General features: G+C 38.0%; 1 protein-coding gene across 1 annotated transcript in view; it reads right to left on the bottom strand.

The window, feature by feature from the left end:
• npr2 (natriuretic peptide receptor 2) overlaps positions 1 to 23,218 on the bottom strand; it is an 81,450-nt gene that overhangs the window by 41,087 nt on the left and 17,145 nt on the right. The window contains 6 exon segments of the mRNA NM_001104658.1: positions 88 to 169; positions 5,250 to 5,385; positions 10,745 to 10,839; positions 11,506 to 11,641; positions 12,009 to 12,122; positions 21,915 to 22,096. Coding sequence (NP_001098128.1) covers positions 88 to 169; positions 5,250 to 5,385; positions 10,745 to 10,839; positions 11,506 to 11,641; positions 12,009 to 12,122; positions 21,915 to 22,096 — 745 coding nt within the window.

Below are 23,218 nucleotides of genomic sequence, written 5' to 3'. Positions count from 1 at the left end.
TTTGAATCACATCTGCATCTCTCTATTTGTCAAGATCAGCTGTTTCCGTTAAAGTAGGAATTATCTGCAGGAGGTGATCAAGCTCACCTGTAGATAAGGAAGCTGGAGATTCCAAAAATGATGAGCGCCAGCCCAGAACCCACTGCAACAATTCCCAGAACTGGGAGACCTGGAAATGTGAAAAAGAGGAGGTTAAGGTTCTCATTTGTTCATCATATGTTCTCATATGTTCAAACGGTATCAGGAAATTCACAGCTGTGACTTTCTGCAGCACACATGGAAAACAGGCAGTCAAGGCAGCAAAGACTGGCATTGGTTCTTCCTGGTTAGAACCCGACCGGAGCCACATTTTATCACCTGCTATAAACGATGGAAATGACAGAAGAAAACAATTTAAGGATTTTGTTTCACTGCAACCATTACTGTAATTGTTTTGAATGGACTAAACTATCAGGAATTTACGTGTGGATGATTGTGAAATAATCTGACATTTGGATTCTGAAAGTGACAGTGTTTTCTCTGGGATGGGCATCTATAGTCACACACATGACGACTGGAACCCTGCAAAGCTGTAATCAGCCCAAGATCCCACCATCCAGTTTGCTATGAGCAAGGCATGTTGTCCTTACGGAGGGAATCATTTCTCATTGACCTCCGTTTTTGTGTGTTTCCTGCTTTGTCTTTTTATTCATGACAACAGTTTGGGGGGAGTTTTTTTAAATCAGTCATTTTGAATTTATATATTTTTAGATATATTTTAGATCTCAATGCTGTGCATTTTAAGTGTGTGTTTTGATGGGCAGGTGGGTAGACCCAGATGATCTTCAAGTTTCACTTTGTCCCACCCCATTTGCCATTGAGGTGAAAGCCTTAACTGTATATGAGAACTGGACTGAGTGACCCCCTCCCCTCTGGCGTTTCAAATAGGAAGTACCTGTTGGTTCCAAACAGCCAAAACCCCATTGACTTCTACTGAAAAATAAACAGTTATTACTTAGTCATTCTGTTTGTCAGAATATCCATTTGTGATCTGCTACCTTTTTTAACATGTTCTTGATATTTCATCATATTTTTTCCTTTATTGCAAGTTATTCAAGCTACAAACTGACCAATCAGATGTCCCAATAAAAGAATGTGGTCTCATATTGAATGTTCAAGACGTTTGATAGACAGATTCTCCTGAGCCCGCTTTCCAGTGGAAGGGGTGTGGACTTCAGACTGACTCGGACCAATCAGTGCTTACTGAAGTCGTCTGGCACGAACACGTCGGCACCCAAAAATATGGCGACTTAATTCACTTCTTTTAGTTGGAGCTGAAAGTAAGCAGTTTTTTCTTTGTTCTCATATACAGCCAATAGGTAAAGGTGTAAAAGTTGATCCTGCAGAGAGAAACACCTAACAGGTGAAGTTATGCAAACTCAAAACAGGTCGGTGTCATGATTTAGGACAGCATGTAAAATACTGTTCAAATGTCTTTCTTTTTTAATTTACTTTGAAATCCCTGCAACAGTTTGGAAACCTCTTCAGGGTGATCCACCCCACAGTAGCTGTGATGGGCTCCAGCAACCCAATGACCAAAATAAATCATCTGTTTCTGAGTGTTAACTTGGTTTTCTTGTAGTTTGCAGTTATGCTCCTTGTTTGTCGCTAACTAAGGTCATCATCATCCTGGTTTCAGTTTGGTTAAACATAGTTGTTCATGTTTCTGATTCATGCCTGAGCGTTTTTTGTTGTTTTACTGCCAATCCTCAGATTGTCCATGTTTCTTTCAGTTTATTCAGAGTTTTTTTCTTCGCTCTGATAAGTATGGTTTCAGTTTGTTCTTACATTCAGTTTGAGTTTTTGTTTCTCTAACAATCATGACAATTTTTCCAAACAGAAAAAAACATCTGGTTTTCTCATATGTGATCGTCACTGGTGTCCATGGATAACATGAAATCCTCTTCACCTTTATCCACCTGTGTCATGCTAGGGATAACACGTCAATGTAAGGATCGGGTCATCTGGACCCCATAGGATAGCACAAGGGTTAAAACATATTTTCTTCAAACCCATTAAATGTATGCATTCTCTGTTTAATATAAAAAGTCACAGAATAGTGCCACGAAAAAAAAAGTTTTTTTTTTTAACTTCCAAACAAACTAAGAGTCACAACTTATCTGATCAGAAAGTTGGACTTTGGAAAAACAGATGTTTCACTTGTTTGTAGTCAAACACAGAAGACTTATGCAAATATTTTAGAGACAATTTTCTCACACACAAATGTAATATATATCAAAGTGACACTGCTTTGTTTGATCTTGTGAAAACTGTGCAGATCACGCTCCACATGGTTTGCAGAACGTCCTGTCTTGGTGTTGTGTTAGAGAGCAGTGGTGTGGGGTGAAAGGTGTGAAGTGGGTTGTTGCTGGTCCAGGAGTCCATCTGTTTGCCAGCTGAAACTCTGCTGTTTGTGCTGAAGGACATCGACCCCAAGCAAATCAGCAATCACACAATCAATTGGCTGAAAGTCAGTTTTTGCAGTGACCTGTTCAAAGTCCAGGGCTGCTGAAACACTGCGACTGTAAGAATCAAACAGTGACCCCTTTTAACCCCCACCACTACCACCATAAATTTTGATAAATTATGCTTAATTTTTATTAACAATATCATTGTGTTTAATCAAACAATCCGTCGAATAATCGCCAAAATCGATAAATATTTTGATTCAAGCGGTCGGTTTAAACACCTTGGGTCTTGTCTGGTGTGATAGGTCTGAGTCTCAATCGCTCTGGTGCTCATGGCTTGTTCCTGAGCTGCCAGGATGAGTGCTTCAGTGCTGTCCTGTAGGCCAGCCCTTTCTAGCCATTGGTAGGACTTCTTGATATCAGCCACTTCAGTTATGGTCCGGTGGTACATCCCATGAAGGGGTTTGTCCTCCCACAAGCCCAGAGTACCAGTGCAATAGAGGCTCAGATCTACCACACCAGACAAGACCCAAAGTGTAAGCTGTGCAAAGAGGCGCCTGAAAGAATCCAGAACATAACTGCAGGGTGTAAGATGCTGGCAGGTAAAGCATACATGGAAAGTGAAGGTGACAGTGGTGCATGTGGTAATTGGAGCACTCGGGGCAGTAAGCCCCAAGCTGGAGGAGTGGCTACAACAGATACCTGGAAAGACCTCAGACCTCTCAGTCCAGAAAAGCGCAGTGCTAGGAACAGCTAAGATACTGCAGGATCCTCAAGCTCCCAGGCCTCTGGTAGAGGACCCGAGCTTGGAGGAGAAACCATATAGAAATCTATATCTATATCTATATCTATATATAGATATATGCATATATATATATATATATATATATATATATATATATATATATATATATATATATATATATATATATATATATATATATATATATATATATATATATATATATATATATATATGCATTTTCATTTCAATCTATTTTTATTTATTGTAATTATTTCCCCAAAACACACAAAATCTGAAAATAGGCTGTTTACGATGGAATTCAGGTCATTTTTCATCTATATCTTTTTGTTTGAACTATATATTGAATTATGATTAATTTGACATCTAATTTTATTACAATTTTCCTGCTTAGCTGTTGAAATAGCCTAAATAAACCAAGCTGTTTGTAATTTTGTTTCCCTGAAATATATTTCCCAGATTTCAGGGGTTGGATTTGTGAGTTGAGGGTTTCTTGTTGCACAGTCAGAGTTGAGCCAAAGTGAATTAGCTTCCCAAAGAAGGACCATATAGTGTGCCTCCCCGAGATGCCCATTGGACCCATCTGGCCCCCTCCCCTGTGGAAGCTTTCTGTAGGCGCCACTTAAACTTAAACTTAACAGCTTCTGTTCAGTAAATACCTGAGGTTGTTCATAAGCTGGAGAGGACCTGATGATTTCCTGGCTCATAACCCCCCGATTTTCTTTGGTTTTTTTGAAGATATACGTCTGCTTTTCCTCTCACAAACTGTCTCTTCAAGATGGCGCCTGTGTTTTATGAAAACATTGTGACAGCTTGCTTATACAATCAGTAGCTGACTTTTACTGTGGACCCATTATGTTGTTTTCATTGCAGCGGCGCTGCTGGTCCCACTTCTAGGCACAGCTCTCCTCTGGAAACTGGCATGGGCAGAATCTCAGGCTGAACATAAAACTGCTGGTTCAGAGCGGCGCTTACGGCAGACTTGGACAGGGCCGCTGTGCTGTGTTATAGCCTGAGACTTGTTATTCTCACATGAGGCATAAATGAGTTTAACGAGGGTCCAATCATCATTAAAGCAGCACGTAAAACCTTTAACCACTATTACACAACAAACTGATGCAAATCAGGAGGGTCATTCTCTGGTTTTCGCAATCTCTAAACTCTTGCTGGACGAGCAACTTTTTGCGCTCGAGTAGACGTGACATCATTTCTTAAAAATTCTGTGCATTTATGGCCGGTTTTCTGATTGTCCTGCATTATTGGTGCATATGAGTGTTAGAATTTTCAGCTTCAATCATCAGAGACCTAACCATTAACTGGACCAAGTGTGATGTCTCCCATGGAAAATGGTTTAAGTCAATTCAGTTGCCATTTTTTCACAGTATGTCGCCATGTTGTTATCAGAAATTTTCAGTAAGTAGTGTTTGGTTCGAGTCAGTCTGAGTCACCATTTCTATGGCAACCACTTTCACCAATTAGGAGTGAGATTGTTGAAAGTCCACACGCCTACTAATTGAAAGTGGACTCAACAATCAAATGTTTTGACCATTTGACATGAGACCACATGAGGCATCTGATTGGTCTGTTTATAACTTGAATAACTTGCAATAAAGAGAAATATATCATGAAAATGTCAAGGAAATGTTAGAAAAAGGTATCAGAGAAAGAATGGTTATTCTAACCAATAGAATGGCTGAGTAATGGCTGTTTATTTCTCTATAGAAGTCTGTGGGATTTTGGCCTCTTGGAAACTTCTTGTTTGGAATGCCAGGGGAGAGAGGGTCACTCAGTCCAGTTTTCTTATACAGTCAGTGGTTTAGGCTCAACATTGAGTGCTTATACAGTCAATGGACCAAACCTTCTAAGCTCTCAAGGTTCTGTAGTCCAAATACAATTGTGTGCATGTGAGTGGTCAAACAAAAGACCAAGAGCTGAGAATCATTTTTCAGCTCCATGTACTACAGATCTTGCATTTCAATTAAGTTGCTCAATCAGTTGTAGAAAATTTTAGTATCATATGTTGGATTGTTGTTTTATACCATCGTTACAGGAGGGGTCATCCGTGGAGAAGACACAAGGAGGGTTATCCAGTGGCGGTCCACAACTGGGCCAGTGGATCTTCTCTGTCTGGGACCAAACGATCTCTTTGGTGCTGCCATTGTAGTATGAAACAACCTGCACCAACAGAGAAACAACAGAACACAGTCAATTCACGACAGACTTTTACTTTTGTTTTTTTACTTTTCTTAGTGACTTTGGAACAGTCCTTCGCCGATTTTTGTTAAGTAAACTCACACTCAAACTCAAACTTTATTTATTTATATAGCGCCTTTCATTTCAGTTAAAAACACATAGCGCTTCACATAAAAGCAGATAAAACAGTCATAAAAACCGAAGATTGTTAAAAACAGCAAACAAAGGACAATCACACAAAGATGGGACCCCTCCCCCCCCAACCCACCCACCCACACCCCACCTACCCAGTTCCCCCCGTAGAACCCTGAACAAAACCAAAGAACTGCAGCTTAAAGTAAACACATTCAGTGGTGGAGGGGCTCGACCATGAAGGACCTTACAGATCAGATTTAAATCTTAAATAACTCAGTACTTACTGATCAAGAATGTGGGAACAAGCTCAGCAGATGTGAAAGCTCACTTGAACTCTTGTTTGGACTAAACATTAGTCCTCTGGCCCTCTTGAAAATGAGGGTCTCTGCTCACTTGTGGCTGAATTCTGGCACAGTTCACTTCGGTGTGAATGTGTGTGAATCAGTGTGAATAGATTTTTCATAAACCAAAGACAAAGAGAACCAAGGAGCGCAGATGACATAAACGTTAAAAAATGTTTCTGTCCAGGTCACAGTCTGTTTTTGACAACAGTACCACCCAATGAGAAGCTGTTGGAGCCGCTTGATTTCTGTAGGTGGTTTGGTCCGCATTAGTCTTTTGGACTTAGTTCTCTCATGACAATGTCACAAAGCAAACTAAATCAGATGAAAGAACATTTATAATGCCCAACCAGGTCTGCATTATCAGAAATGAATGTACAACTTTTGTAAATTAACTTCCAATATTTTCTGAGATACACCCCGCTTGTACCATAATAACCTATAAATAAATAAATATGAAATCAATTATTAATACTTTAATCTTGTTATTTTTTATGTTTAAACCAATTTTTAACAAAAACTGGACCATTTGATGCCCAGTGTGACGCACGGTCATGGTTATCGAGCCTGGACCTACCTTGCTGATGCAGCTGTGAGAACTAACCAGGGGAGGAAAGTGGTATATTTGATTAACACTAAGTGATACAAGGCATCATTTCAAAGGGAGGTTCACCTCTAAGTACTTGTTTCTGTCTAGATGTTGCGAAAACCAAAGTGCATAGGTAGTTTATTTCATAGTTGTTGTTTTTTTTAAAAATATCCAACAACTCTAATTATTAAATGTGAATCAATAAACGATTTCTTTCATTAGTTAATAACAATTATTTCTCAATAGGTTTTTACTCTGTATTAAGCATTAAGGTCAGAAAGACGGTCAAAAAAGTGTCTAAAATTAAAGTCAGCATTGCTGTTGATGGTACATTTTTGTAGAGATGCTGTCATGTCCATTATAGAGCCATTTGAAGGACAGAGAACTTTTCTACTGTCTTGCTGTTGTGATAAACTGTGGAATCTCGAATGTCCAACTATGTTCCACATTTCTACTGTTCTGTTGAGGTGTTAAGGCTAGCGCAATAATTTGAAACACTAAGGCTATTTGACCAGAACTTCTTTTTTAGGTGTCCATTATTACTTTTTAATGGACACCCTGGAGCCAACCATTACTGAGTACTTACCTGGACTGTGGTAATAAATACTACAACTTTGTGTAATACCTCTTTGAATACTGTTTGATTCTGAATTCAAACGTTCTGCTAGTAAGCCTTGTGATTCCTGTTCATCCATATAACAATTGTAAAGATCTAGGAAAATCTTTATGATAAATCAGTGTAAATATGAGAAAAAATTACTCCTCTCCCTTAAGTTAAAGTTATTAAAAAGAGAACAACTGTGAGGATAAAATTAGAAATGTTCTAGTCGACATTATGATAATATATTTATGTCTGATTAAGAGGTTTGTTCAAGCATCTTTGGATTTTTAATTTTTAACAGTTAGTTCTGTAAAGTGAGTTTTGTTTTGTGGGAGGTTGGTTCAGCATCTGCTGTCCTGCTGTGAAACATGACTCCCCATGTTTTCTTTGAGGTTTCTTCCTGCTACACGTTTTGCCCTAAAACCTTCAGGCACTGAGGCCCACGAGAACAACACAGGATATGATGGACAACTATTTCATTCTGACATTGTTAAAAAGGTTAAAAAACACTAGAAGAGCTTGAACACAGTCACCACCTGTGTGAGTGGAGTTTGAAATGCAGCAGAAGAACAAACATATTTGTATAAAAAGAGGTCTGAACTTTGGCAACTGTGAAAGTCTGAAGGTTTAACTGTGTGATCTTGTCATCCAGACTTTCCAGGTCAACTAAGGAACCAATTACACCAAAAGGATAAATGAGTTCTGGAAATCTTGCTGAGTGCTTTGAAGATGGCTCTGACCGGAGTCAAAGGTGGCTAACCCATTTCTCCATCCACCACCACCAGAGAAATAAAGACACACACAGACACACAAACAGACACACACACACACACACAGCAGCAGCATTTGCCTCAACAAACGCCAGCATTTTCACCAAAGGTTGAGGGTAATCTGAAGAGAGATCTCACTGATTTGATTGGATCAGCAATCAAACCCAAGCAAATGCACCTAAGAGTAACGAGGCCGGAAACAATTTGGAGAGAAATTACTGTAATTAGAGGGGCATTTATTGTTTGAATTTTTTTTTCATGCTGACTTATAAAGAAACATAAAAAATCTCCTTGAACTAAGAAAAAAAAAATTGTGCAGCACTCAAAAGTATATGATTAGAGCCTGAAAACAGCAACATTGCCAGCAAATGTGCAGCCGACATTGAGAAAAACATTGGCTCAGCCGTACAACATCAGAAAAACACGTGATTTAGAATATTAAAAATATCATGTACTCCTTATAGACATCTTTAAACTAAATGTCTTGCTGTATCTGAAGACAGAACATGTGAACTACATTTCTATATTTCTTAAAATAGAATAGAATAGAATAGAATAGAATAGAATAGAATAGAATAGAATAGAATAGAATAGAATAGAATAGAACTTTATTGATCCCACAATGGTGAAATAAATTTCCCTTTGTTTTTATCAATGATACAGCATAACTGCACATTTAACCTTAATCAAAAGTTCTCCTTAACCTTTGGGCAATAAAGATTTTGCTTAGAAAATACATATTTTTTTTAATTAAAAATCAAAAGGTCTAACTAAAGTGCTCAAAAAACATATTATTTGGTAGTCATCATCTCACGACAACATATACTCTTTTGTAAATACCAACCTATTGCTGTTTCCATAACAGAGTTATATCAGTGTGTCTGTAAGTTAAACTGACTGCAGTTTAAGGCTAAAACATCCAGATTGGTGACGGTATAAACCAACATGTACAGTTGAATTTAAGAGTAATGATGTTTTTTTTCCTCTTTACAGAAAAACTATAATCACATCAACAAAAAATCTGATCTCATTCTAATCTGCTCATTGAAATGTTCTATAACACAGGAGTTTCTTATTATGTTAGTCATTCTTGTACTGACATCTGAGCATGTCACAGTCGGTTATTTTTGCATGTGGTTCTCACACTTTGATTACTTTTTTAAAAATCTGGACGCCCACTAGTGACACAACTCTTAAACCGATAGAATCTTTGTACAAAATGGCATCGAAAATATTTGCCAAAAAAACAATTTCATATGGCAACAGTTTTATCTTGGAAACTTACAAATCTTTTGAATTTTGCTTTATATTTGCATGTACAAATCCTTCATGGACTTTCACCGGCTCCATTAAGGGAATATTTGAAATCAAAATCTAGTGCTGGTGGATCCCCTCGGTCTGTAGCCAGGGGTGACCGGGTGGTGCCCTACAGGCGTACCAATTCTAGTCAATATGTTTTCTCAGTTGACGGCTGTAACATCTGGAACAGTGCACCCTTCACCCTAATAGTGTTCAACTTTATAATACATTTAGAAATCAACTTAAAGTTTGGCTTGAATCAAAACAACAATGCACACACTCTTAAAGAGGCAATGTCCTGCTTCCTACACTGCATGAAGCTGCACATGTACATATTTTTAGTCAGTGTTGGATGCATACCACATTTTGACTGCTTAAATACGGAGCCCGTGGCCTGACATGGGTAGAAAAAAAACTTGTTCCCACGAATCAGGTTTTCCTTCCCACAAATAAAGTATTTGTTCCCACAAGTTAACAATTCTTTCCCACGATATGGTAATATTCACATTTCTGCCGGTGTATATTTAATTACAATGCATGGGAGACACGGAGGATGTTAAGAGATCAGATTTATTTATTTGAAAAAGCTCTTCAAAAGCATCGGTTACCAGGTCTTCATGTCTGGGTTCATGAGATCAGTTAGAGACTCTGCCGGTACGGCGAGGTTCACTCCATCCTGCCTGTGACCCACATTTGTTCAAGAGGGGAAAATAAAAACAAGAATCAAACTAGGGGATTTATTTATTATTGTCTCGATGAGATAATATAAGAAAAACATCACAAGATTTAGGAGGCCCGAGCTGGCTGCTTCCCCATCTTGCAGCGGCTCTCTGTCTGCCGTCCAGCCAGCCGCCCAGCATAGCGATCACCTCGCTATAGTCAACAGAAACATCAATGATGGATCGACAAAATATATTTTTTAAATATTGCTTTAGACCAGTTATCCTACTAACTATTAAAATGTAACCGGAAGAAATTAAGATTATTTCTGGTTGCAGATATGGGATGTGTAAAAGGTCACAATTATTTTGTGGGAAAGAATACGCTTTTTTTCCCAATGTCAGGTCACGGGCTCCGTATTTAAATGGTTTCATTGTTGTAGATAATTTATCAATTTACATGAAAGTTTTTGATACACTATGTAGAGACAATTGAACTTTCAAACTCTTACTGATTTTTTGTATTACTTGCTTTTTTTACTGTTAATTTGATGTGTTTTGGGGGCTTGTTGTTGACAAATCTGCATGTTGCCCGGAGACTACAGTTGAAAATTAGCTTTGCAGCTAACACTGGCACATTTACAGAAATGTTCAATAAAGTGCACTGTTCCTGTTCAAATAAATAACTGAATTAAAAAAAAACAATCAGAGCTGTGTAAAAGCAAGCAATTCCAAAGGGAAATTCTCCTTTTGTTCATTTATTTGGTAAATGACCCGCAGAGAATGATGGGTACTGATGCTGTGCAGTCCTTTAAAAAAAAAATGTAAAAATTATTTTAAAAGACAGAAAAAAGAAATCTAGGTTAGAAAAAAATACATTTTTTTTCTCCAAAGTTATTATCCGCTTCAATTGAATGGACTTCCATCTAAAATAAATGAAGTCTCACCCCGTACTCTCCTGTCTCCTGGTTGGTCATGGCCCACAGGTCGACATCTATATTTCTGGCATTCCTTTTATCAATGGAAACAAGTCCTGTCACTCCTGAAACACACAAATAAAAAGACTTTTGAGAGAAGTAAGAAATTATCCTTGATCAGAAAGCGGTGTTTTTGGAACATCAAAAATGTTGTTCGGTTAAATAAAGAAAGGTCAAATAGACGATGTAACACACCGGGAATGATGGCGAAACTTTCTATTGTTTCCCTGTGAGTTGCCCCCCTCCCTCCATGTTCCTTTTTTATTTTTCATGCCAAACAAAACAGTCCTGATGAAGCCCTTTCAAGCCGAAACAACAGAACCCCATTGTTTCACTTGTTTCGGTGCGAAATGAGCCCAGATCTGGCAACCAGAGGCAAGAAAGAAGTGAGTGCGAACCCACACCAAGAATGTAATGTACCGTTAAATGGAGAGTTGTGTGACTAATGTTCAATCACACTGTAATTATTGTGGTGAAAGAGTGCGTTTGAAAGCAGTTTGGGTCTGGTGGTGCTCTGTCCTCCACAGAGGTTTGCTCCTGTTATCTGAAATGTTTCCACTGATTTGCAGTGAAACAACATCGGAGAACATCTCTGCTTTTCAGGACCACAGTTTGTGTGAGGTCGCACTGATCTGTACAAGAAAGGCGCGTCGTTTTCTGCAGCGGTCAGCCTTTCACGGCAGGGCTGCTGTCAGGCTGTTTTTTGGTGCTTTTGACTGACGTTTGCTCACCCCAGAAGCTGCGGTTCTGTGTCCTCCTTGTTATGTTGATGCCGTTGTTCTGGGCTCCGCCTTCTGCAAGAGTCTCATCCAAAGCCATTGCATACAGCACAAAGCCATCATAAAAGCTGCCAGCGATGTAGTCCATCTGCAAGAGGAAGCGTTATTTGGAGCAGCAGCCACAGGCCTGTTTACGCAACATCGGCTTTGGATTAGGGGCTCGGATAGAGGAAGGAGGGTTGCTTGTTCTTTAACAAGGAGGTGTCTATTCTTCTGCCAGCAAGTGGAATGAAATTAATTGATGCAATTTTGTTATGACAATGGTGCGTTTGTTCAACTCACATGTGGAATGTCTGGGATACAGTCAATGCAACCCTAATATTTGCCAACAATAATGCAAATGTCACTCATAATTCCAAGCCGGCAATCACGCCTCTCAGTGGGAAGTTTTTTCTGTCTTTGACATCTTGTTAATGATTAAGACGGTTGGGATGTTTTCCAGTACGGTAACTTACCAGCGATGGCTCCAAATTAACTCCGAAATCCCTCTGAGCTCTGGCATGGAGCTTCCTTTGGAAGTCCTTGTATTCCGGATTATCCGGAGGATGGTACGTTATGACGAAAACAGACTAGAGGAAGCACACAGAGGGACAAAAGAATCATACAGGATGAGTTTACATCCATAGAGTGGACACGTATTGTAGCAACAAACCTTATTTGTCTTAATTTATTGAAAATCTTTTTTTAATTTTGCCAATAAAATTGTAAACTGGAACATTAGGCAGTTTTCTTTCTTCACCAATACATTTGCTTGCCCTGTTTATTGCATCAACATTCATCTCCTGCCAAACCAACAGCACCAACATTGTCTGTGACATGTTTCTGCGTTTCTCTGTGAAAACTGTGCACCAATCGTCAGCCAAGTGTTTGTTTGTCTCTAAATAGGGTGTAGAAAAAGCAGGACTTGATTCTAACTGCAGCTTTGCTGCAGTTTGCAGTCAATACAAGAGGAGCAGGCATGCACGGTAAACTAAACCATTTTCTTGAAGCAGAAGTGGTGTATAGATTTTATTATTATACAGGGGAAAAGCACCTTTTTTTGTCCTAAGCAGGTTTGTAATTTGAAACTTCTGGTTTAAAAAACAAAAACAACCTGTGAAAAACCAAGTGGTCAATATATGGGTGCACATTCCAAAGGAAAAAATAGATCGAATAGGAAATGAATGATTTTCATTCACTATAGTAAATGGTGTCTACTCAAAATGCACTTTACTATCCTTCTTGAAGGCCAAAAAGTGCTTAGGCTAGGTACGTGGGTGACATCCCTTCAAGAACGCGCTAAACGAGCATTCTTGAACGTGCACCTAAGTCCATGCTGCTCACACTGAAAGAGCAGGGAGGGGCTTCATTTTTTTCTGTTTTCTACTGTTTACCAGCCCATGTTCGCCACCTACTGTTGGAAGAGGCTTTGTGCAAAATGTCAAAGTGATGCAAATCTGGAGAATCAGCTCTTCTGTGAATTTCTAGGGATTCCATTCATACGTCACTGTCAAGTCCAAATCCCTGTCCCACAAAGTTACCTGGTTTAACTTTCAACGTGTCGCAGCACATTTTATAAGGAGACCCCAAAAACTTGCATAGTGATGCTTGAACATGAGAATTTTAAACACAGAAGCCAGAAACATGTTCACATAGACTTTTTATTGGAAGAGGCTGCTTGATTATGTGTTGCAGAGGCCGATGTGAATGTAGCTTCACAGTCTCATTCACCCGTGCACACACACATTCGCCCATGCACACAACATTCAGCCATGCACACAATATTCACTCATGCACACACACACATTAGCCCATGCACACAACATTCACCCATGCACACAATATTCACTCATGCACACACACACACATTCACCTGTGCACACAACATTCAGATGAAGTCTCATAGCAGTTTTTGTTGAATGTTTGCTTTTCTTTTAGTTTCTAACAAGTTGTAGATGTTTTATGTTTTAGGACACATGTTTCAAACTCAAAAACTCAAAATGACATGGCCTGCCATGTCATTTTATGTGGCCCGCAAGAGCATAAAAGTTTTTAATTTCTTAAAATAATTTTTTTTTTAGTTTATTACATATCATTTATGTGTAGCTGCTGTTGTAATTATTTAATGTTTGCAGGTCTTATTTGTGTATGCAGACAAATTGTCATCAAACCATCAGTTGGATGCAAGGCTGTGTGCAGCCTTTTTTTGTAAAATGTTACATGTGTAATACATGTTCTTTCTAGCTCAGTTTTTGTTACTTTTCTTTATTCCCTCTGAGAGTTTGAGCCTTCATTAATGGAGTTATATGGATTTTAATAAACAGACAAAATTTAAAAGGATTTATGCTAGAGTTACAAGCAAACATGTGTTTTTTATGCTATGTAATTGACTCATCCTCGAAGGAGAGGTTGTTTCGCTGTGGCGACCCCTGATGGGAAAAGCCGAAAGAGAAAGAAGAATTGTCACTTTAAAAAGTTATAATAAATAAATAATGAGTTATTTAACATTAAGGAGTAGTTACATTTATTTTTCATTACATTTAGTTGTATAAGTTATTACTGGCCCTTTGAGGACAACCATTATGCTGATGTGGCCCTCTGCGAAAATGAGTTTGACATGCCTGTTTTAGTATGTCAGGGTTGTTCAAATGGATGTCAGTCAGCTCAGTGTCAATAAAGATTCTAATAGTTTGGAAAACACACATCAGGCTGTTAATGTTGATATTAAACATGCAATCATACTCTTAGAAAATGCTTCTAATGGTAGATCTGCACACAAAGACTGCTCAGTCCCTCAATCAGAGTCCCTCAATCAGTACAGTGATGCACTTTTTTTAACCATCGTAAGTTATTATGTTATCTATTCTGAAAGCATTTCTGTAGCATAATTTAAAAAAAGTCAAAACCAGAAATGCTTTTTCATTTTCAAAACGAAGCAGCATTTTTGACTCAAAATTAAAATGAAAAGCAATCCACCAGAATGCTTTTTCCTTTTCTTCTTCAACACCAGTTATTCTGTCACTTAATTAAAATGATAATGAAAATGGTATTTGACATTTCATTTTCAAATAGTTCTCTGGTAAATGTGTAGCAAAATTCATTTAGAAATGTCTAATTTGACAATTAAAAAGGATTAACAGAAATGCTTTTTAATTTTCTAAATGTAACTGCATCAAATGACTCAAAATTAAAATGAAAAATCAATACTTCAAAATACTTTTTCATTTTCTACTTAAAAACCGCTTATTCTGTGTCAAAATTAAAACGAAAATGCAAAGAGGGGATTGCATTTTCATTTTCACATCCACCCTGCGAATAGTCTCGCACAATTCAATTTAGAATTTCCAGAAGGGAGGCGGGACGATGACGTCAGTGCTATCTCCGTGTGTCCGGCTGCTAAGAGACGCAGACATGCTAGGAGCAGTGCGGCCAGGCTTGTAGCCTTGTGTTGCTTTTTCATTTTAATTTTCAGTCAACAAATGCAGCTTCATTTTGAAAATGTTAAGGACTTTTGGTTTTGACTTTTATTTTTAATTTTGCCACACAAATGCTTCCATAATCTATTTGCTAGAAAACGGTTGCAAAAGTCAGGCAGCTCTGTTTAGTGTGTGTGTGTGGGGGGGGGGGGGGTTAAACCAGTTTGGTGAGTACAGGAATTTTATATATCAATTAAAATAATATCAATTAAAAATAAAATAAAATTTAATAATGACATGGATCAAAATTGATCAATAATTAACCAGAATTTTCTTTGCATTCACACGTTTGTTCGTTACAATCAAACCACCCACTAAAGCAAATCTTTCCTCATTATGTTCTTAGGTTGTCCTGTCTTGGGACCAAAAATGTATTTTTTGAATTATTGTTATAACCCAGAATATTGACCTTTATCACCGTCTGAAAAGATTTTGTCAATGTGAAACGTCCCTATCAAATGAACAAACAAGGAAACATATTGTGTCTTATACGGACGACCAGAATGGCCATGTATGATAACAAGTTTTTATTTTAGTTTTTTTCAAGTATAGTAAAATAACTTCTTCTTATTACAGGCCAACTGATGTTTTCTTGAGAATAACAGAATAAAATAATAATTGGTTTGTCTGATAAAATGAGTAACTAAGGTATGATCGCAGGAAAGGTTTCTTGTTTCTTGAGAAAACAAAATACGTTTTTCCTTTTTTGGAGATCAGTCAAAAAACAAAACAACTTGTTGTGAGCCATAGCATCATCACTAAATGATCAATTTATGATTAATTACTATAATTTTAAGATCATGTGGTGCAGCGGATTGTAAAGCACAATTTCATTGAACAGGGAATGAATTATCCATTTTTTATACATAACGCTGCATCAAGTAATCTAAACTGTCATAAAACATGACGTGAATACACTTCCCAGAATATCTAGAGGGGCCAGGGGCCAGCTGGTGATTGATCAGAGGGGTTGATGGGAAGTTTTCTAATGAATTGGGTTGTTTTTTGTCTGCAATAATCTGTAGAGATAGCAATGCACAAATAGTCAAACTGTTTTAATAAGACAGATTGTGTATCTGTAACACCAAAAAACAAAACAAGACTCGATTTTTCAGTTCATTATGTACAGTACTTATCATTCTACCCGACTACAGTACCCATAATACTCCAATAATCCATTAAGCAATGCAGCTTCATAAGATTTTTGAGCACCGTGTTCCACAGAAAATCCTTTTAAGGTTAATAAACACAACCGAATTTCACACAAAAGGCACGGCAAATGAACTTTTAAAGTAAAATAATGAATTTTTGTGTGCGCATTGTGGTCCCTTTAGTCTAACTCGGGTGGAATTTTTTTTTTTTTTGTCATTAAAAGAATAAATACAAATTTGAATCTCAGCCGTGATCGTTATTATGGAAGAATATTAGCCCCGCTTCAGCCACACGGATAACTGAAGCTCTACCAACCCATTATCTTAAGAAAACCAAGTCCATTTCTGAGATAATGACTGTATTCCTAATTTTCTCAAGAAAAAAGTTTTATTTTATTCTGTTGTCTCAAGAAAACAGTTGTTACCTCGTGATAATAAGTTATTAAGTTGTTATCTTGAGTAAAGAAGGTGAAAGAATATTAGCAGACATGACTGCTCTTGTCTTCAGTAGTTTTAGTAATTAACCAGGGGGGAAAAAATTCACAGTCTTAATGGTATTACCTGTCCAAAAATCAAAAATTATCCTGGACACTGCAAATTTAAAAACAATCCAGTCAGACTGAAGCTTTATGATGAGGACATTAAATCATTAAATGTTGAATAAACGAATAAAACCACATAGAGATACAAAGCCAGGATTTAGTCCTGCTTTGTTTTTGTGAGGATCTAGAAATAAACCCAGGACCACAAGAAATGTATAAACCACAAGAGCAACAACAAAATAAATCCAGCAGATCTCTGTGAATTACTCAGACACATTTTTGCAAAAGAGAGACAAATTCTTCTCAGACACTCAACTAGAGCATATTATTCCTCAATAAACAGGCTGTTAGCAGTTGCTTTGCTGACAAGCTGAATGCAGGCGGCAGCCGGTTTAAAACCCAGACAGTCAGGAAGCAGCGCAGTCACTACCAGACTTCATTCTGGCTGCATTTCAGGAACCACAGAGACAAAGCAGGAAGAGAGCGCCATAAAACAGTACGTTCATGCGGCATCTTGTGCACAGGAAAAACAATAAGCTACACAAATACTTCAAAATAGCAAGAAAGGGGGATTGTTGTGTGTGTGTGTCCACTATCTAAAGCACCAATTTTTAGTGTCTATTTTATCATTTTTCCATTTATTTTCCTTATTACACCATTTTTATGTATTTATTTTTAATAAAGGTTTGGGCTTTTCTCAACTGGGTTACATGTATGTGTATGTGTGTGTGTGTGTGTGGGGGGGGGGGGGGGGGGTATGCGTTAGAATGGGTCTGCAGTGCCAACAGATTAAAATGCCGGAAAATTGATCAGAATGTGTTGGAGTTAAAATAACCCTGTCTCTATAAATGTCTTTTATTGTAATCTCACTGTTTATGCCGCCCACTGCCAAAAATCCTGGGTGCATAGAAGAAATGTTAACCATGAATGAATACTGATGGAGGACTGAGATCTTAACTGACTAGATAAGGCAAGAAAAGAAAAGAAAAACACTTACTCAAGTGATAAATGTCCCAAAAAGAATAACTCATTCAGCCCAAGCTATAGATCTAATATTTACAGAAACGTCTGATTGTGTAATTAAAACCCATCATTCAAATAATGGTATGTCAGCTCATAATTTTACTGTAGTCGTGAGGAATTGTCCAAAACACAAAATAGAAAAGTATGGAGAACTTCAAAACAAAACAAAAACTATGGTTTTACATTAAACTCAAGGTAAAAGTACACAGAGAAAAGAGTGAGAAGCCTTTGCAAAATCTGATGACAACAATCATTAATCATAACTTAGACAAAAACAACATAAATGAGACAACTGGAGAAAAAAAATATACAATATACTGCAGACAACTCCTAAAACTAGAAAATCATCCTATTAACAGAAATGATCAATAAATGAACACATTATCACTCTGGGCAGCTAAAGCTTTTTTATCCTTGAAATGATAAAGTAGGCAAAAGAAAAAAGAAAATACAATAGATATAATATCATACAGCTATATAAAAATGGAGAAAAATGACAAAGTTAGTCTGGCTTATTATGGCCAGAGCACACACAAAGTATGTGAAGGACTCTACTGTCATTACAACAAAGAAAAAAGGCAATGTAAACCTACAAAAGTGTTAAAAGCAAATAGTATAGTCCAAATATACACGAACTGTAACAAAAAGACACAAAAGTGTGGCTTGAAAAACATCTAGTGTGATCATAAAAACTATTTGTATTCTTTCTCTCTCCAAATTTTGTCCTAAATTTCATGACCTAAGCATGTTCATCAACTCACCAAATTTTCCATACACATCCAGTTTGGTAAAAATTATTTTGTTTTAAAGTCCCCCTCCGATGAAAATCATGTTTTTTGACTTTCTGACTTGTCCTTGTGGCATTCTTCTTATAAAAGTCAACATTCAAAAAAGGCCATCACATCTTTTTCAGATTTGACCTATGTAAACATGCAAAGCATATCTAAACAAAAGTTAAAGATAACTGTGGCAATGACCTTTGACCTGATCTGACAGTCTGACATCCCTATTTCATTTTGTCAAACCCCAAACAGTACAGAGTTTTGTCATTTTGGCCAAAAAATAAAAAAAACTTTCTTAGAGACTTTGTCATTTTATGCAATGAATTGTTCTATTTTCTGTTCTTTAAAAATACATATTTTTTTGTCTTTTTTTTACCATGGTTTGGATTAGTTCTATTATTTTATGAATTGTATCTGTTCTAAAGTGTTTTCAGTAAAAGGGACTGCAAATGGAAATGATCACAAAGAAGGTACGTTTGTTTTAAAGCGCCTTTCGAACTCATCCAAGGACACTGTCCACGAGAAATAAAAACACCATTAAAATAAGCACTTCAATTTAGAAAAACAGAATAGATACAGTCACAAATTACCGTCAGAATTGCATTTTCTACAAGAAGCTGTTCTGAACAGATGTGTGTGTTTGGGATAGGACTTGAAGACAGGAAATGAATCGATGCTTTAATCTGGTACAAAACATGTTTCCTCTTTGATTAATGCTGATGTACGTGCTCCCTGATCAATAAACGTTATCAACAGCAACACAGACACATCCATACATGCACAAATGCCTCCTAGAACACACACTAATGCATGCATGCACACACAGGCTCGTGGACACACTAGTGACTAAAAGCCATCCAAATGAATTCCATCCTGTTGTCAGTCCGCTGTGTAGTCTTTTAGTCCCTGACTGTCAACACGAGGAAAGAAAACCTCTGAATGCTTAATTGGCTTTGTGGCAAAACCTCGTAGTTAAGACAAAATGATGCTGTTTTGGGAAAAAAAAGCAATTAAAAGGATGTGTGGCTGCCTCCTCCCACTTCTACTATGGTTTCAACTGTGCTGGTCTTAAACATTCACTCTGATGAAAATAGTGTTTTGAACTTGTCCCCTTTTTCTGATGATGGAGGACATGACATTGCAATCCTTAATATTTTTTGTTAAAATCTTTTTGAAACATGAGCAAACAAGAAGTATCACTTGAAAAAAGATCTTTTTTTGTGATGCAGGAAAATACGCTGGCTGGGGCACAAACTCCTTGTTCTGAGCTCTCAGCTACGGGGAGGGGAAGTGGGGGCGGGGTTGCTCCGTGCCCTTGACTGTATAAGAAAACTGGACCAAGCAAGTGCGACGTCACCCATGAGGACGCCACCATTTGCAGCCAGACAACGTCAGAAAGCAGTTGGTCTGGGTCCACATTTCTTTAGCAACCAGTCTCGCAAATCAGAAGTGAGCTTGTTGGAAGACCACACCCTGTCCCCTACCGCTGAGAGCGGGCTCCGGACGATATGTCAATCAAACGTTTGTTAGATCATAGGTGGGAGCCAGCGGGAACCCCATGCTGTTATTGAGGCATCAGTTTATAACTTGAATAACTTGCAATTAAGAACATTTTTTTTTTATGAAAAACAGTTAGGATTAGCAAGAACGTGTTAAAGAAAGGAATCAGAGCAAGTATGTTTGGTCTGACAAACAGAATGACTGAGTAACAGCTGTTTATTTCTATATAGAATTCCTTTGGGATTTTGGCTTCTTGGAACCAGCAGGTACTTCCTGTTTGGAACACGGTGGGGTAGGAGTCATTCAGTCCAGTTCCCCGTGCCAACAGTCCCGTCCACAACTGACATGTGAATTTCCAATCAACTCCCCTGCAGAAACTATGTTCTAGAAAACATTATTCAGACTAAAATGGCATCATCATAATGAAAAGACCACTGAAAACACTTTTATAATAGATCAAAAAATGATTGGAGCGGGACTATCAACTGCACAAAAGGCCAGTGAGGTTTAATCATGTTCTGCAAACTAAAATCAATGGCGCAACAAATGTTTAGCTAAACTGACCTTTGACTCTGTGACCAAAACAAGCTTCTTGCATGAAGTCTATCAGCTCCAGAACAGAGCAGATTCTGATCATTTCTCATGTTTCTACAGCAAGAAGAGCTCCTCCACAAACTCGCACAAGCAATTACCGTCCACAGGAAGCATGCTGCCATAATGAGTCCTGTTATGGCCTACTGACAAATTAACAGCCTGCTTCATCAGCATAATTGGAGCCAAAATCTGGTTCTGGAGCCAAGTTGAGAAAGAGTTCAAATTCTAGGAAGCTGAGAATGAGTTAACTGTGTTTAATCACAGAGATGTTCTTCATCAGTTTATGATTTTAAAAAAGGAAAGATCTGGGATTTACTTTATTTTGGAATACGTTTAGCTTTGCAAACTGTTGCTCAATTGCAGCTGGGGCCTAGCAGAAGGATGATCACACCACCATTTCACACTGATAGTAGAGAATTTGGTTTACATTCACGTGTTCAAGATGATTTAACTAACACAAAATGATAATCAGGCAGGCACAAGTGTGAAATGCAAGAAAATAATCTGTAGTTTTTTAAAGTCCCAATATCATGCAAAATCTTTTTTTTTCTTTGCTTTGAAGTGTGTTATAATTTTTTAAAGTGCCTTTAAAGATTGTGAAGTTTGCTGCTTTCCTGTCAGTCTGGAAAGCTTAAACCTTTTAACCCCAAACAGAGATGTGTGCACTTGACCTTTTAAGAGCATTTTTATTCTAAGTAAATACATTGTATAAATAATAATTAGAGATGAAAAAACGTATTTGCTCTTCTTTATCTCTCTTAGTCTGTCAATCCATTCATCTACCTACCCTAATGCTATGATGCTATGATGTGGTCTGTAGAATCCACATCAGGGGTATTGATGCCGTGTGTCATTACTCTTGTCTTTAAACTTGAAATGCAGGACGGAAAGGGGAAGCACTCACTTATCCAAACTTCAATCTTTATGTTTGGGAAGAGAACACATCTCTGCTAACTGACTCATTTTTTCATAGCACTAATATTCAAAGTTAAAAACATCCGCAGATTCATTAAGGTCGTGCAAGAGCTGGACTCCTGGAGTGGTCATAGACGTGGAGGTGGGTGTGTTTATGTCTTCAGGTTCAAACAGTCACATATTGACAGAATCTAAGTGCATAAGTCTGCATTCGCCACACTTTTGACGAATGTCAGCTGTCACTGAAACAGGGTTAATGCACTCAACTAGACTTTCCAGCTGCTGGTTTTGTGCTATTTGCAGCTACAGAGCAGATCTCACACACCCACACACACACACACACAGTGAAAATCTAATGAATACATATTGCTTGTGAAGTGTGTCTTGTGTTTATTGTACCTTGAAGACCTGGATGGGATTGGTCCAGTCAAATTTAGCGTTCTGCCAGGGCTTACGGTGAGTCAAGCTCTCCGCAAACACATCCAGATAGAAGATGGCGTAGCTCTCTGGGTCCTGGATCTCACTTTGGAACAGCTTCATGATGCTCAGGAACGTTTCCAGAGGCCCACAGATGTATATGACTGCAGACAGAACAAAGGTTTCAGCTCTCTCACTAGTTTCTTTAACAAATGGCTTTCCCTCACATTTCAGAAGTGTGAGATTAAAAAGACAGTTTCCACATGATAACATTGTCATAGGCTGTTAGCGGAATGGTCCAAACCAGTCCTGGCTTGCAGCCTTTTTTTCATGAGCTGTGAAATGTCAATGGAAAGAAGGTGGCAGGCCAAAGCGGCTGTTCTGTGTCTCCACTTCAGAGTGCCTTTAACTAAGCCATGTTTGGGAATAATGAACCCTCATTCCCTCTATTAGTCAATGTCAAAGCACCGTCACAGCAGTTCCAATTTAAGAGACAGAACGAAAAAAGATTTTTAAACAATGATATTCCACTTTCCTTTTCAGGAGAGGCGCTACACGGGATACACAGGATAAAAAGAACAAACTATCATGAGACGGCAATGGGAAGATGGTTTTATTTAGACAAGTCAAACCTTCATCTGTAGATAAACATTACATTTAGATAACTGAAAAAAAGTCTACTGAATCCACATGAACATAAGGAAGCTTCACTTAACCTTTTGCAATGAGGCAATCCTAATTATCTAAAGACAACAATAAACTTGTGTTGATGGAATAATGTAACAACATTGTTCACATGCTGAGCCACCCCACACTCCAACGGGACAGGGCCAAAAACAGTTGCCAGTAGAGAGATAGACTGCCTGAAACGGTGGGATGGGCTACCTGTAAATCCAACCTCCAACTCAAATGACCTTCTTTCCCTGCGTCCTTCCTCCAAGTCCACAAAAAACAACTTCACGTCAATGTTTCCAGATCTATCTGAATTTTATTCTGATCACAAAAAAGATGGAGGAAGTCCGATGGAGATAGTGAGCTGAGAATAAGAAACACTCATAAGTAGACATCTGCATTTTCCTTTAAAGTCCCACTCCAACAGTATTTTCATCTATCGTATGAGCATTCTCCGTGGTCTTTTAATTATGATTGGGCAGTTTTTAGCCAAAATAAATAAATAAATAAAACCAACATTTTCTAGGACATACAGTAGTTTAGCAGGAGGTCATCAGAAATTTGGCCCTGAGTTGTGGGTGGAACCAGTAATATCCCATCATCCCTTTGTTTAC

The sequence above is a fragment of the Oryzias latipes genome, chromosome 12 (assembly GCF_053564925.1).
Source record: "Oryzias latipes strain Hd-rR chromosome 12, Olatipes_Hd-rR_3.1".
Taxonomy (NCBI): domain Eukaryota; kingdom Metazoa; phylum Chordata; class Actinopteri; order Beloniformes; family Adrianichthyidae; genus Oryzias; species Oryzias latipes.
This window is presented reverse-complemented; position numbering and strand designations above follow the sequence as displayed.